This window comes from Mesoplodon mirus (assembly GCF_964341445.2).
Source record: "Mesoplodon mirus genome assembly, chromosome: 10".
NCBI lineage: Eukaryota > Metazoa > Chordata > Mammalia > Artiodactyla > Ziphiidae > Mesoplodon > Mesoplodon mirus.
This window is the reverse complement of record NC_138986.1, coordinates 31,043,301-31,057,258: the sequence shown is the minus strand read 5'-3', so window position 1 is coordinate 31,057,258 and position 13,958 is coordinate 31,043,301. Positions and strand designations below refer to the sequence as shown.

General features: G+C 35.4%; 1 protein-coding gene across 1 annotated transcript in view; it reads left to right on the top strand.

Annotated features, from left to right (window-relative positions):
• Positions 1 to 13,958, top strand: part of ENPP1 (ectonucleotide pyrophosphatase/phosphodiesterase 1) — a 66,616-nt gene that overhangs the window by 44,048 nt on the left and 8,610 nt on the right. Inside the window, exons 12-21 of the mRNA XM_082633444.1 lie at positions 806 to 914; positions 1,894 to 2,025; positions 4,386 to 4,417; positions 5,171 to 5,298; positions 6,557 to 6,626; positions 7,490 to 7,577; positions 9,412 to 9,581; positions 10,420 to 10,471; positions 11,840 to 11,994; positions 13,551 to 13,680. Of these exons, the coding sequence (XP_082489570.1) occupies positions 806 to 914; positions 1,894 to 2,025; positions 4,386 to 4,417; positions 5,171 to 5,298; positions 6,557 to 6,626; positions 7,490 to 7,577; positions 9,412 to 9,581; positions 10,420 to 10,471; positions 11,840 to 11,994; positions 13,551 to 13,680 (1,066 nt within the window). The remainder of the gene's footprint in view (positions 1 to 805; positions 915 to 1,893; positions 2,026 to 4,385; positions 4,418 to 5,170; positions 5,299 to 6,556; positions 6,627 to 7,489; positions 7,578 to 9,411; positions 9,582 to 10,419; positions 10,472 to 11,839; positions 11,995 to 13,550; positions 13,681 to 13,958) is intronic.

Genomic DNA, 13,958 nt, shown 5'->3' with positions numbered 1-13,958 from the left:
TCTGTCCTTCAGCTAAGTAGAAATGCTTCTTCTCAGAGGTGGGAGATGTGTGGCCATCAATGCGGCCATGTCATAATTAGACAAATGGAAGTTTCCTGTAGTTCTTATCTTGGTTTGAACAATTGGCCAGATGCTAGTATAATTTTTATTCTTTCACTATTAAGACCCGTGTCTAGGTCAGTTTGGCTACAAGTAAGTCTAAGGATCATTTTGTAATTGATTATCAGATCACATAAGTTTTAAGACCACTGCTATTTTTTCTATTCACTAAAGATTTCCCAAAGTACCTGCTTTTCTGTTTCATCTTCGTTCAAGGTCGAGCCCGTCGCTTTTCAAATCATATTCATCAATTTATAAACTCAGTTAAATGCTAGTATTATTGGCTCATTGAAACCCACTTTATCTTCATACTTAAAAATTCCAATCCACATTGCTTGGATATCTTTGAGTGAAAGAAAGACCATGTTGAAAGAGCTTGTTTCATAATACAGTGAAATACACAGACTATAGATAAAGGTTAGACTGTTTTGATACAGTACCGAAGACACAGGCAAAACTGCACAAGAATTTGCCTCCGGTGGTTTTGCCCGGAGAGAGGAGGAGAGAAGAGCCTGAGGTAATTTGCCAAAATCATATGCCATTCTGTGTCCTTGTGACATTCATATGCAAAATAACACAATTTGTATGGAAACAATGGGTTGTATTCCTAGAAGTTCTAATTTAAAAAAATTAAGTACATAGAACTATAAGAAGCATTTCATGAATACTTTTAACTGCATAACATGAGATTGTTTCCATTTCTTAGGTCATCAGAGCTTTGCAGAGGGTTGACAACATGGTTGGCATGCTGATGGATGGTCTAAAAGAGCTGAACTTGCATAGATGTTTGAACCTCATCCTTATCTCAGATCATGGTAACCTGAATTTGCATCATTTTTCCTTCAGGTTAAATGGTGCCCCCAGAAGTTTACTTGATTGATTATTGTTTTATTATTTCCTCTGACTTTTGTAGTTAATTCTTTCTTTTAAATGTGATTTCTTGTAGAAGGCCTTTAGAAAATACTGCATTAAATATAAATCACAAGGGAAACGTAGAATTCACAGAAACCTAAGAGCCTATTAGCCACAATGCACTCATCTCCTGATTTGGGGAGGGCTTACACCAGGAACTTGGAGAGTTAAAACAATTTTTTTAATATTAAATTTTGGTAAATCTACTCTAAAAATTTTAGGTGTAATTTAAATAGATTATTATGTGCTGCTTCTGTTTTCTCTAGCATGATAAAGCTGACTTTTAAAAGCAGTATGTATTAATTTTGGCAATATTTTAAGTTAACTTTTACTTACTGTGACCTTTAGAACATGTATGTGTATAGCCTTGGGACTGTAAAAGCGATGTATATACAAGAAAATAGGAAAGAGGTTCTTTTTGTTTGTTTTTTGTTGTTGTTATTATTGTTTGCTTCAGAAATAATTACTGAAAGCTATTTCTAGAAACAGTCCTAAGAAGCTGTATCCTAAAGAAGCCCCCAGTCCTGGAATGAGGTTGAGAGTTTTTATACTCATAGTTAATATGCTAGGTGATTCTGAGAAAGTAACTACGCTTTCATATTCAGTCTAAAACTGTGATATTCCTCATCACTCACATAAAAATACTGTAATATATAAGTAAGAAGAAACACTAATTTTGGATGAAGGAAAGGGAAAAGATTTTTTTTAAGTGACGTGGTAGATATACATGAAATTCTGTGTCTTACCTATTAGATGTTCAGCTGTCATGAGAGCTGACTTCATGTTTATTGATTTAAATTCTGGAAGTGAAAGAAATTCTGTCCTACATGTTAAATGCTTTTTATTAAAGTTGTAACATGTTTGGGGATTTTTTTGTCCTAGGCATGGAACAAGGCAGTTGTAAGAAATATGTGTATCTGAGTAAATATCTGGGGGATATTAAAAATGTTAAAGTTATATATGGACCTGCAGCTCGATTGAGACCCTCTGATGTACCAGATAAATACTATTCATGTAAGTATATCTCTATGCTAATTTTGAATATGATTATATTCACAATACATTCCTCAGAATCCTTATGTCTCTAAATTAAAGGGGATCAATTAATTTCCTTTTCATGAATAAATCTCCAGGGCTGATCTTCTGCACCCAAAGGGATTTTATGGAACTAGATGTGAGGGCACAAGTCTAACCACTTATCTCTTATTCATGGCTAAGAATATTATTTGATGAACTTGGTACAATTTTATGTTATCGTTGTGTCTTTTGCTTGTGTTGGGTTCAAGATTACTTGTACTAGAAAAATAAAAACTTAAGAAAAAAGTTCGGCTACATTTATTCAACTTTAATTAATGTCATTTCATTAAAATAATTTACAGATGTTATAGGATAATATTCCATTATGAGGAGGAATGCTGGCAGAGATGATTAATTCTATAAGCAACTAATTTCTGTTCTCAGGAATGACTTTCTTAAACTATTCCAAAAAACAATAAGAATGTGTTTTTTGAACAGAGAAGAAGAAATTTCACATTCTCTCTTGACCCCATGTTGTACTCAAACTAAACTACCAAGAAATTTTAAATATTCATTCTTTTGAAAGTCAAGCCTATTTCAGAACTGACTGCACCTCTATTATACTCCTATCTTGTTTGTTTTTTTTTTGCCGTACACGGGCCTCTCACTGTTGTGGCCTCTCCTTTTCCGGAGCACAGGCTCCAGACGCACAGGCTCAGTGGCCATGGCTCACAAGCCTAGCCACTCCGCGGCATGTGGGATCTTCCCGGACCGGGGCACGAACCCGTGTCCCCTGCATCGGCAGGCGGACTCTTAACCACTGCACCACCAGGGAAACCCTATACCCCTCTTTTTGATTACCATCCTTGGTAATTCGCAAATACTAAGGGAAGTTTTGTTTATCTTTTTGTTACAATTACCTTTGAAATGGAAAGAGAAAACAGCTTTTCTGGCAGTCATCAGCATTGGATTAGGTTTGGGTATATGCAGTGCTATATGTTTCAGTAGATACTGTTGAATATTCATGAGAAGAAGTATATTTCCCTGCAGGAAAATAGTTATGCAAATATATTAACATAGTAACCCAAAGCACAGACTCTAACTTGTACAATTACAAGTTTTAATTAGTGTTTAAAAAATTTATTAAAGTAGTACATGATTGTTATAAAACCTGTTATAAAACTATACAGGCAATGGCAGTCCCCAGAGATGTTTAGGATAGAATGGCTAAGCTTAGCCACACCCTTATCTCAATTAAGCCCCTAAGTTTCCCAATTTAAAGTAAAAATTACATATTTCTGTATCTACATTCATACATTAAAATATATATACAGTACATATTCTTTTATCTGGATAATTTTCTCAAACTTATGTAAAGTATAGCTAAAAGAATCGTAGGGAGCTAGGCAGTTACTGTTTACAGCACAGAGTACACTAAGTAAGTACACTGTGGGCTTGCTGTGCAAATTCAATTTCAAAACTCTTCTACCTGCCTTCACTTCTAAATTCCCCTATGTCCTTATTTGGAAATTCTGGAATTATCCTTGAATAACAAAGTATGTAAAAAGTAACAGTTTTCCACCCTAAATCCCCCTAACTCACAACTCAGTTCCTCTTTCTAGAGATAAATACTTAGATTTGGGATGTGTCTTCCCAGGTATTTGCTATGTATATGTAAAACACATTCATTTTTATTTTTACAAAGTGACATTATACAGGATCTAGATGGGTGGATGGAAGGATGGATAGATATTTGGATGCATGGACAGATAGATAGACGGATGGATGTATAGGCAGATGGACAGGCAGATGGATGAATGGACACACGTACGAATGATGGATGGATAAACTGATGTTCTATAACTTGCCTTTTCACTTAACAATAGGACATAATTTCACAGGCATGGTGGTAGTGGAGGTTGGGTGGTTCCTAAAGATCTGTCTTGTTCCTGTCAATGGCTAATATATAATAATTGAAATCAATGGTCCCCAACCTTTTTGGCACCAGGGACTGGTTTCGTGGAAGACAATTTCTCCACGGATGGGGAGGGGGGATAGTTCAGGCAGTAATGCGAGCAGTGGGGAGCGATGGGGAGTGGCAGGGAGCGGCAGATGAAGCTATGTTCACTAGCCCGCTGCTTACCTCTTGCTGTGTGGCCCAGTTCCTAACAGGCCACAGACCGGTACCGGTACGTGGCCTGGGGGTTGGGGACCCCTGGTTTAAATGATCTGTTTGAAACCAGCTTTGGTATTTAAATACAGGGCTTGAGTCTGACATTATATATTTTTTGTATTATTTTTATTTCTAATGGTAGCATACCATTCAACTATTAATTCTTATCTTTGCCCCCCTTCAGTTAATTATGAAGGCATTGCCAAAAATCTTTCTGTGAGTATCTTTTTCCCCCCATTACTTTGTTATTACTAGTTTTATATAAAATGTATTTAGAAGAAAGTTTCAGTATTTGTTCTTGGGATTGTAGAATTTAATCTAATTTTTTGAGTATCTGGGCCAACATTTAAATGCTCTGTAGTTTTTAAAGATCTTTAAGGACATACCCCAATAATGTAGGTTTTTAAAATTTTAAGAATTTATTTATTGACATTGTTAAATTTATATGACAGTACAAGAAATAACTGAAAACAATAGAAGGGAAAATCCTATAGCTGTACTACCATAAACACTGTTAGCATTATGATGTATTTTCTACCAGTCTTTCTTATGCCTATTTTTTAAAATAAGCTTTTGTCCTAGTGCTGATTTATCTATACTACATTTTTTTACTTGATAGAAAATTCTTACAATTTAAAAAAAATCTTAAAATTGTTATAAGAGTGTTTGAAAATATGATCATCACTAGTAACACAAAGGTAAACTAGTGACTCAATCTAAGCATACTGGGACTCATGTAATAATTATGATTTTTCTAGAAAAATAAGAATATTCAATAGTTGGGAATATTCAACTTGTACTTTATATAGGTAGTAAGAACTCAGTTTATTTGCATCTGTGACTTATTGGGCATACTGATTAAATGTTTGTGAGAAAAAATTCATATGGAGTTAGAAAGCAATTTCAAGGGAAGTTTACACTTAAGAAAATATGGAAATAATGGTTTTTCTTTGCCTTCTACAATTTCAGTGCCAGGAACCAAACCAGCACTTCAAACCTTACCTGAAACATTTCTTACCCAAGCGTTTGCACTTTGCCAAAAGTGACAGGATTGAGCCCTTGACATTCTATTTGGACCCTCAGTGGCAACTTGCATTGTAAGTTCTGACAATCTCCCAGGTAAAGTTAGCTTGATCTTATAGTAATTCAGGGTAACCATTGGGCCCTTTCCAATGATGTCGTTATATGAAAACTACAAATATGATTCTCTTCACTCTATCCCAGGATCTCTCAACCTTGGCCTATTGACATTTTGGATCAGATAATTCTTTGTGGTTGGGGAGTTGTCCTGTCTGTTGTGGGATATTTGAAAACATCCCTGGCTTCTACTCACTAGATGAAAAAAACACCTTTTCTATAGTTGTGACAACCAAAAATATCTGCAGACATTGCCTGAAGTCCCCTGGGGAGGGGAGTCACCTCCAGCTGAGAACCACTGCTGTGTCCCCTCACATCCGTCTTGATTATTTCTTATGCTCCACATTTGTGTAACCACCTTCCATTGTATCTCTTCTGCATGATACAGTTATGCCTAATAATACCTTCAGAGTCTAACAAATAATTGGCAAAACTCTTTATAATAATGAGCCATTACCTTCTTCATTAGAGCTGTTTTTTCATTCTTGTTATACTAGTCCATTAATAAACCTCAGTTTATTGGTGTGTTCAGCACATTATTTGGATGGTTCGTACTGTTAATATCTCAAAACTTGATCATTAACTCTGTATGGTTGCCAGGAAGCCAGGGATGATAAATACCCCTGTCCAGCAAAACCTAAGCAGGGAACCAGAATTCAGTCAACAGAATTGCACTGTCTCTGCTTTATTAGAGAGCTGTGCTTTCAGTGTTTAGAAAAAAGAATATGAAAGAAGAGGAGGTTCTCACCTTCATGGGAGAACCAATATTAGTGAGCATCTACTGTGTTCTAAGCACTTGTTTAGTACAAACCATTTAATTTTTATAAACCCAGCATGACAAATTGAAACCATGAGAAGATAATTAAATTGCCAAAGTCACAGCTGAGTAAATAGTATGGTTAGGGTTCAAAACCATGCTAATGGTTTTCTCCTTTATACCATATTGCTTATAATTGATTCGTCTACAAAATGAAAGATAAAGGTGGCTGCCCCTTAATGCTTTTCAAAGACATGTGGTTTTATTTACTTTTTTTTTGATTTGCTTAACAATAGTTACTTGTTTTTTATCAAAGAATATTAAAAATGTACAAAAATATTAAAGAAAAATATTAAATATTAGAGAATAGTTACTCTTTGTTAATGGAAATAATGTCATGATTGTCAGTTTTACTTTATGAATGGACTTTACATTGTTAATTTATATTATGTGAAAATTAGGAATCCTTCAGAAAGGAAATATTGTGGAGGTGGATTTCATGGCTCTGACAATGCATTTTCAAATATGCAAGTGAGTAAACCTATTATACGTAAAAATTATAGTTTATATCTGAAGAAAAAACTGATATCTAAAGTTTTAGACTTAAAATCATAGACTGTCATTATATGTCTTGAATGAGAATTAATGAAGCTTATAATTTCATGTAGCTGTTTTACTTTGGACATTAAATAAATTAATAGAATTTTGTTAAATATTTATATTCATGTTTTATGAATGTGACTTATACCTCATACTAAATTTCTAGTAATTATTTTGTATGTATTTGTGCTTCATTAAGAATGTTGCTCCACAGTAAATGAAAGCCAGTAATTTAATAGGTGAAAAGATATCATAGTTATGTTTTAAATAAAGATAATGCCGGGAATTCCCTGGTGGTCCAGTGGTTAGGACTCCGTGCTCTCACTGTTGAGGTCCTGGGTTCAATCTCTGGTCAGGGAAGTAAAATCCCACAAGCTATGCAGTGCAGCCGCCCCCAAAATAATAATGCCTTCCATTTACCTAGCACTTTAAAATTTTCAAAATATACTCATAATAATTTTCTGATTTGACCCCTACGGCACTGTGTGTGGTGAGAGTGAGATTTAGATCCCATTTCACAGTTGAAAAAGGATTTCATCATCATTCTGTTCTAATTGTCATGTTAGGAATTATAATACAGTTAAGAAAAATAACCTAGATGTCCTTAGATTAAAAGTGCAACAGGGGTTAAAATAATATCCTAGAAAGTCCACTGGGAACAGTATTTTTCCACTTACCTTAATATAACCAGTTTATATATGTACAATGGGGAAGATATAAAATACCTTTTTGGTGACCAACTCCATACATAACTGAAATGAGTAGATAAACTGTTTCTTTTCTGGCCAACGTAGGCCCTCTTTATTGGCTACGGACCTGGATTCAAGCATGGCATTGAAGTTGACTCCTTTGAAAATATTGAAGTCTATAACTTAATGTGTGGTAAGTGTGAACAGGCATCTTTTCTCCCTTCTGAACACAGAGCTGGAATAGGATTATCAAAAGTAGGTCACATGTTGGGCACCTTTCTGGAAGTGATGATACAGCAAGACAGACCCTTATATTTCCACCTTTCTTCTTCCTGACCCAGAGTCACTGAAAAAATGTGCAGAACATAATCGTCTGATGACTGACCTGTTCCTTCCACTAGACTGCACAGTGGTGAAATACAACACTCAGAGTAGGCAGGTCTGTACATCCCAAGTGCCCAGTACTTTGCCAGGCCCTGGACTTCATTAAATGACAGTTGAACCAGATCAGGGTGGAAGCCAGAGAAAAGAGTTTGGGGTTGTGAAAGGTAGACAAAACAGGTGGATCCTCTGGTAGCAGTAATAGTTGAATGGATGGCAATGTCAAGGTTATAGAAATGGAGGAGGACATATTGAATATGTTCTTAGTTTACTCTGTACCTTCCAAATTAGTACTTTTATGGTTGAGTATTGCATTTTAAATATACTTCCTTTTTCTGATAACAATACTGGGCATTTGTAAAACCTTAAATATGTTCTAAGTATAATTATTTTAGTGAGAGCCTGTATACTTAAATGAGTTAATATATCCTAAAGCACTTAAACATGCCTGGCATATAATAAGCGCTTTAGTGTATAAGTGTTTGCCATCATTATTATCAAGAGCGTGAGTCTTAGACTTGGACAGAGCTGGTTTTGAATCCTAGGTCTACTACATTAGTAGCTTGAAATCTTGAGCTAAGCACTCTGGTTACAGGCATACCTTAGAGAAATCGCAGGTTCAGTTCTAGACCACTGCAATAAAGTGAATACTGTAATAAAGCAAGTCACATGATGGTTTTGGATTCCCAGTGCATATAAAAGTTACATTTATATTATACTGTAGTCTATTAAGTGTGCAATAGCTTCTGTCTAAAGAAACAATGTACATACCTTAATTAAAAAGTACTTTATTGGGGCTTCCCTGGTGGCGCAGTGGTTAAGAGTCTGCCTGCCAATTCAGGGGACACAGGTTCGAGTCCTGGTCTGGGAACATCCCACATACCGCAGAGCAACTAAGCCCATGCACCACAACTACTGAGCCTGTGTTCTACAGCCCATGAGCCACAACTACTGAGCCTGTGTGTCACAACTACTGAAGCCTGCGTGCCTAGAGCCTGTGCTCCACAACAAGAGAAGCCACCGCAATGAGAAGCCTGTGCACCTCAAAGAAGAGTAGCCCCACCTGCTGCAACTGAAGAAAGCCCACATGCAGCAATGAAGACCTAACGCAGCCAAAAATAAATTAATTAAATTCTTTAAAAAAAAAAAGTACTTTATTATTAAAACATGCTAACCGTCATCTGACAATGTGGGGTTGCCACAAACCAATTTGTAAAAAATGCAGTGTCTCTGAAGTGCAGTAAAATGAAGTACAGTGAAACGAGGTCTGCCTGTACTCATCTACCAAATATTGACAATAACTTATTAAATTGTTTTGAGGATTAAGTAAGAAAAATATATTAGCATACTGATTGGCATATAATAAGAATTCAACAGGAGATAACTATATTTGTTGTATACATTAAAATTTAGAAATTTTTATAGAGAAGTACAGCATGCATATCAGTATTTCCATTGAGAATAGCATGGTCATAAATACTCTACAACCTAAGAGAGAGAGATTTATAGTTTTATTTTAGGTAAAGAGTTAAGGACTCTTAAATAGATTTGGCTTTAAAAGATAAAATTCATAGTGCAAGTCTACTATTTATTTAGTTTTGAAATTTCTAAGTAAATCTTTATTTACCATTCTTGAAATTATGCAGATTTACTGAATTTGACACCAGCTCCTAATAATGGAACTCATGGAAGCCTTAACCACCTTCTAAAGAATCCTGTTTATACCCCAAAGCATCCCAAAGAATTCCGCTCCTTGGTCCAGTGCCCCTTCACAAGAGCCCCCAGAGAGAGCCTTGATTGCTCGTGTGATCCCTCGGTAAGTAGTCCCAAGAAGTTTAGCCCTGTGGATATGATTTTTTAACACCCTCTGCATAGCATATGTTGTAGAAATACATAATGATTAAATTAAAATTTATGAGTGGGAGTAATAATATATTTATTTTCAATTCCAGTGACACATGCTGACCTTATTATTATTTATTTTTCCTGCTCTGGGTTTTTGCACTCTCGCTCTATTTTTATCCCCCTGTGTCGAGACTTGATTTGGCTGCAGGCTGGGAGAGGTCTAGCTGAGTCCTGAAATGTACTGAATCCCAGAATCCGTGCTGATATCGTAGCAGAGAGGTCTTTTATGAACCAATCACAATATTCCTTTTCTAAAATACACCCCAACCTATTTTAAATTCAGAGGGAAAATGTCATTTTTTGGCATGAAATGGATTTATGACACTTTTCCTTTTTTACTCCTATCTTAATATACAGTTGTTGTAAGGAGATGAAAATATATGACAAGTTATGAACAAAATCGAGAGTGTCCTTAAAAATAGACATTTGAGTAGCTCATCTTATGCTTTCCATTTTGCTTTAGGTTTAATTTAGACTTGTAAAAAGACTGTTAGAATAGAGATAAGAATTATAAAGCAGCAATTACATTCTTGTTTTCAATGACTTGTGTTATGTTATGCTAACAATTTTGTCTTTTTGCAACTGTTATCCCTATTCTTTTATCTCTTCTTCAAAAAAATAACTTTCACTTGCACAAAATGATTTTAAATTTATCTTTGTTCTATGGTGGAATACTTAGCCTGTAAAATTCATTTATTACAAAATGAAAGCATGTTTCTCAGTCCTTAAAAATTGTATCAATTTTTTAGATTTTGCCAATTGTGGATTTTCGGACACAGTTGAATCTGACAATGGCAGAAGGTAAGGCATGCTTAGTCTTGAGCCTGGGATGTGGAAGCAAGCTTTTTCTCAACAATGTGAACCACAGAATTAGTTTCGGGTCATTGTTTGAGAATAACCAACAAAATAAGGTAGTAATGGAGGACCACCTGATGAACCGGAGAGATTTCTTAGCTTGATAGTCTAGACTATTAGTCATAAGGAAAGAAGGCGTGTTTACAGTGGAAACAGCATGTAATACAATTAGTGGAAGCTGAATCACTCTTTATGAACTTAGTGGAGTGTTTTGAGATTTTGAAGATATTTATAGGTTTATACAATATTATAATAATAGATCCTCAGATTTCCATTTAAAATACCCATTAGCTTTCTATCTTACCTAATTCTTAGTTAATTATAAGGGAGTATAAATTGATTTATTTATCTAAAGTTATTTCTTCATGACTTTTGAATGAAAATTACGAATATGCAGGCAGCTGATGAAATGTGGATATTTAGCATCACTTTGACACAGTCTCTGATCCTTAAGTTACTTGGCTCACAGCTTTTTCTTGCTGAAATAAAAAGGTGAATTATGCATTCATATATGCAGAATGAATGAAGTTCTGCATTCATTTATATGAATGAAGTTCTATTCATGTAGAACTTCTCTATATAAAATCTCTGCAAGTGTTCAGATTAGAGAAATCTCTGATGGCCCCAAGGTGGCAAAGTTTTGTGGTGAAAAGTGACACCTTGGAACTGAGTAGATATGGGTTTGCATATGAGCTTAGGAACCGTATGTCCCTGGAGAAAGCATTTACTCTCTATACATTGCTGTCTTCTCATCTATAAAATGGGCATATAACCTTAATTCTTAGGGCTCTATAAGAATTAAATTCAATGATGTATACAAAGAACTCTAAAAAAGCATCTGATGCTTGGAAAAAGGGGCAGTAAACGGTATACATACTATTGTCGTTTCATTCAGTGTAGTCTCATAATCTCAGTTTTGAACTTTTGCTTTCCAGGTACACACATCATCCAGAAAATTTTCCTTCTGTAGTGTATCCTGGAAAATAAGTAATAAAGACAATGTTAAAGTATTTTAGTAATATAATTTAAGTCCTAATTGCTGAAATTCCTAGCAATTTCATGTAGTATCTTGTGATATCTTAGTATTACATTGATCTTTCAGAATCTTCATAGGCAAAAACTGCAGTGAACTCCTTTTTTAAAAAATTGTTTATAGTTCTGCTGTTTGTGATTAGTTTAATTTTATAGTTACAAATAATTTTTCAATAGGGTTAAGTAGAGGAAAGAATTAGATCAGTGTATCATTATGTATTATCATATCATGCACACTAAGTATATTTGAATGGTGGTTTCATTTTCCCCCTGTGACCCAAGAGAAGGCCATTAAGCGTGGCACTCTACCTTATGGAAGACCCAGAGTTCTCTGGAAGAACAGCACTGTCTGTCTGCTTTACCAGCACCAGTTTGTGAGTGGTTACAGCCATGACATCCTGATGCCCCTTTGGACAGCCTACACCATCGACAGAAATGCAAGTATTTGTCACCTCTTTATCTCTGTGTGGTTATTTTATATTATCATTAAGCAAAACATTGAAAGCATAGTTTCTCACTGTCAATCTTGGCTCTGTAATCAGTTCCCAAATTAGAAGATCACTGAACTGAGAGTCAGAAAAATTAGATTCTGGTTCTAGCTCTGCTGCTAACTAGCTACGTAACTTTGACACCCAGAGCAAACTTCTTCTGTGAAATGAGGGTGTGCAGTGAAGATTTCTCCCTTGCTTTTGTTTTTTCTCAGTTTTAATATTTGATGATTCTAATTTCTAATTTAATGAACTCAGTTTTACAATCAGTTTATCTCAAAATACATAGCTGTGTAAGTACAAGGATTTCCCTTGGCTGCCCAAATCTTAGGGGGTCCTCAGTGATGGAGAAGGCCATTAAATCTCAGTTACCTCACTGTGTATACCACCTATAGGAAGACACCCAGACCAAACCAGGGAAAGGTCAGGGATCCTGTCTACCACCCAGACTAGAAGAGTTTGGCCTTGAAAGAAGTAGGGGAAAATATCCCAGAATAAGACCACCATTCCCCCTCACTCTCGTCCCTTGGGTGCAGTGGTAGAAAGATAAATGATGAAGGAAATAGGCCTTAAGAAAGAGAATGGAAGGAGGAGATGAGATTTAGATCTTATCTGGAAGTGAAGTTTTAAACTAGACTGACCAGATTTTCAAAAACTGAAAATGTCTGGCAAGCTATAGGATGCCCTTAAGGGATGGAAAGGGGATTTGAGAGAGCTTAGTTGACTATAGCCATTAGATTTTAAAAACAGAGCTTTTGTTACTACTCACTAAGACTGCTAAATAAAAAGATAGGGAGACGTGTATATATGTGTAATTTCTGTGTCTATATATAGATATATTGAATACACACAGACATTTCACGTATTAACATGTTTTTACCTTAATTTGATTTTTAATTTTTAAAGAACATCTTCAAACACTTTAAACACATTTTACTTGACTTTGTAGTATATAGCAGTTTACCCAGTGTTTTGTAGGTCTCCATCCTATTTATTGTTGTTTAATACCTTAATTATGGTGTTCTTGGACTCTGAATTTTCAGTTTTCTTCTATAATGAAAGCTGCAAAAATTCAGAGTCATCACTACTCCTGAGATATTCATATCGAATTGCTGTTCAGTGGCTTTTCTCCACCCCCTAAGCCCCACTACTTTTGCTGTTGTGGCTGTGTTGGATATGAAAGAGTCTCATCTCTAAAAATCAGCAATTCACTACACAAAAGTTTGAAACTGAGTAGACAAAAACATTATAAACAAAATTAGCACAACATAGTAGGAAAATATTTGCACACATATGATTAATACCCTAATATTGTAAAGAGTTCTTACACTTGGGTTAGAAGCAAGATGAATACTCTCGTAGAAAAATGGAAAATGGTGAAGGACATGAACCGACAGCCAGAACTCCATGATTTTAACTTGTGGTTCACCTTTAATATTTATAAAACTCTCTCTTTTTCTTCCGTATGCCTGATCCCTGATGGTCCTTTTCATTTTGTTCTTCAGGATAGTTTCTCTACAGAAGACTTTTCCAATTGTCTTTACCAGGATCTCCGAATTCCTCTTAGACCTGTCCATAAATGTTCGTTTTATAAAAATAACACTAAACTGAGTTATGGGTTCCTTTCCCCACCACGTAAGTCTCTTCCTCTTTGACCTTCCCTTCCCCTTATCTTCTTTCTCTCTTGAATTTCCTTTTCTTTCTTATGGGGCAGTGTATGTCTTGTTTATTTATTGGTGAAAACTGTGAATGGGAAATAGAACTATTAGGGAAAATTTTCAAGTGTCTAAAACTTGAGTTTTGGAAACCTTTTTACTTTTGTTTGGAGGGTGATGGATTTAGTGCAGGCACTGTAGGTAGAACATTCTTCACTTTTCTGCGTTTCTTTTAAACAGAATTTGGGAAAACTCAGG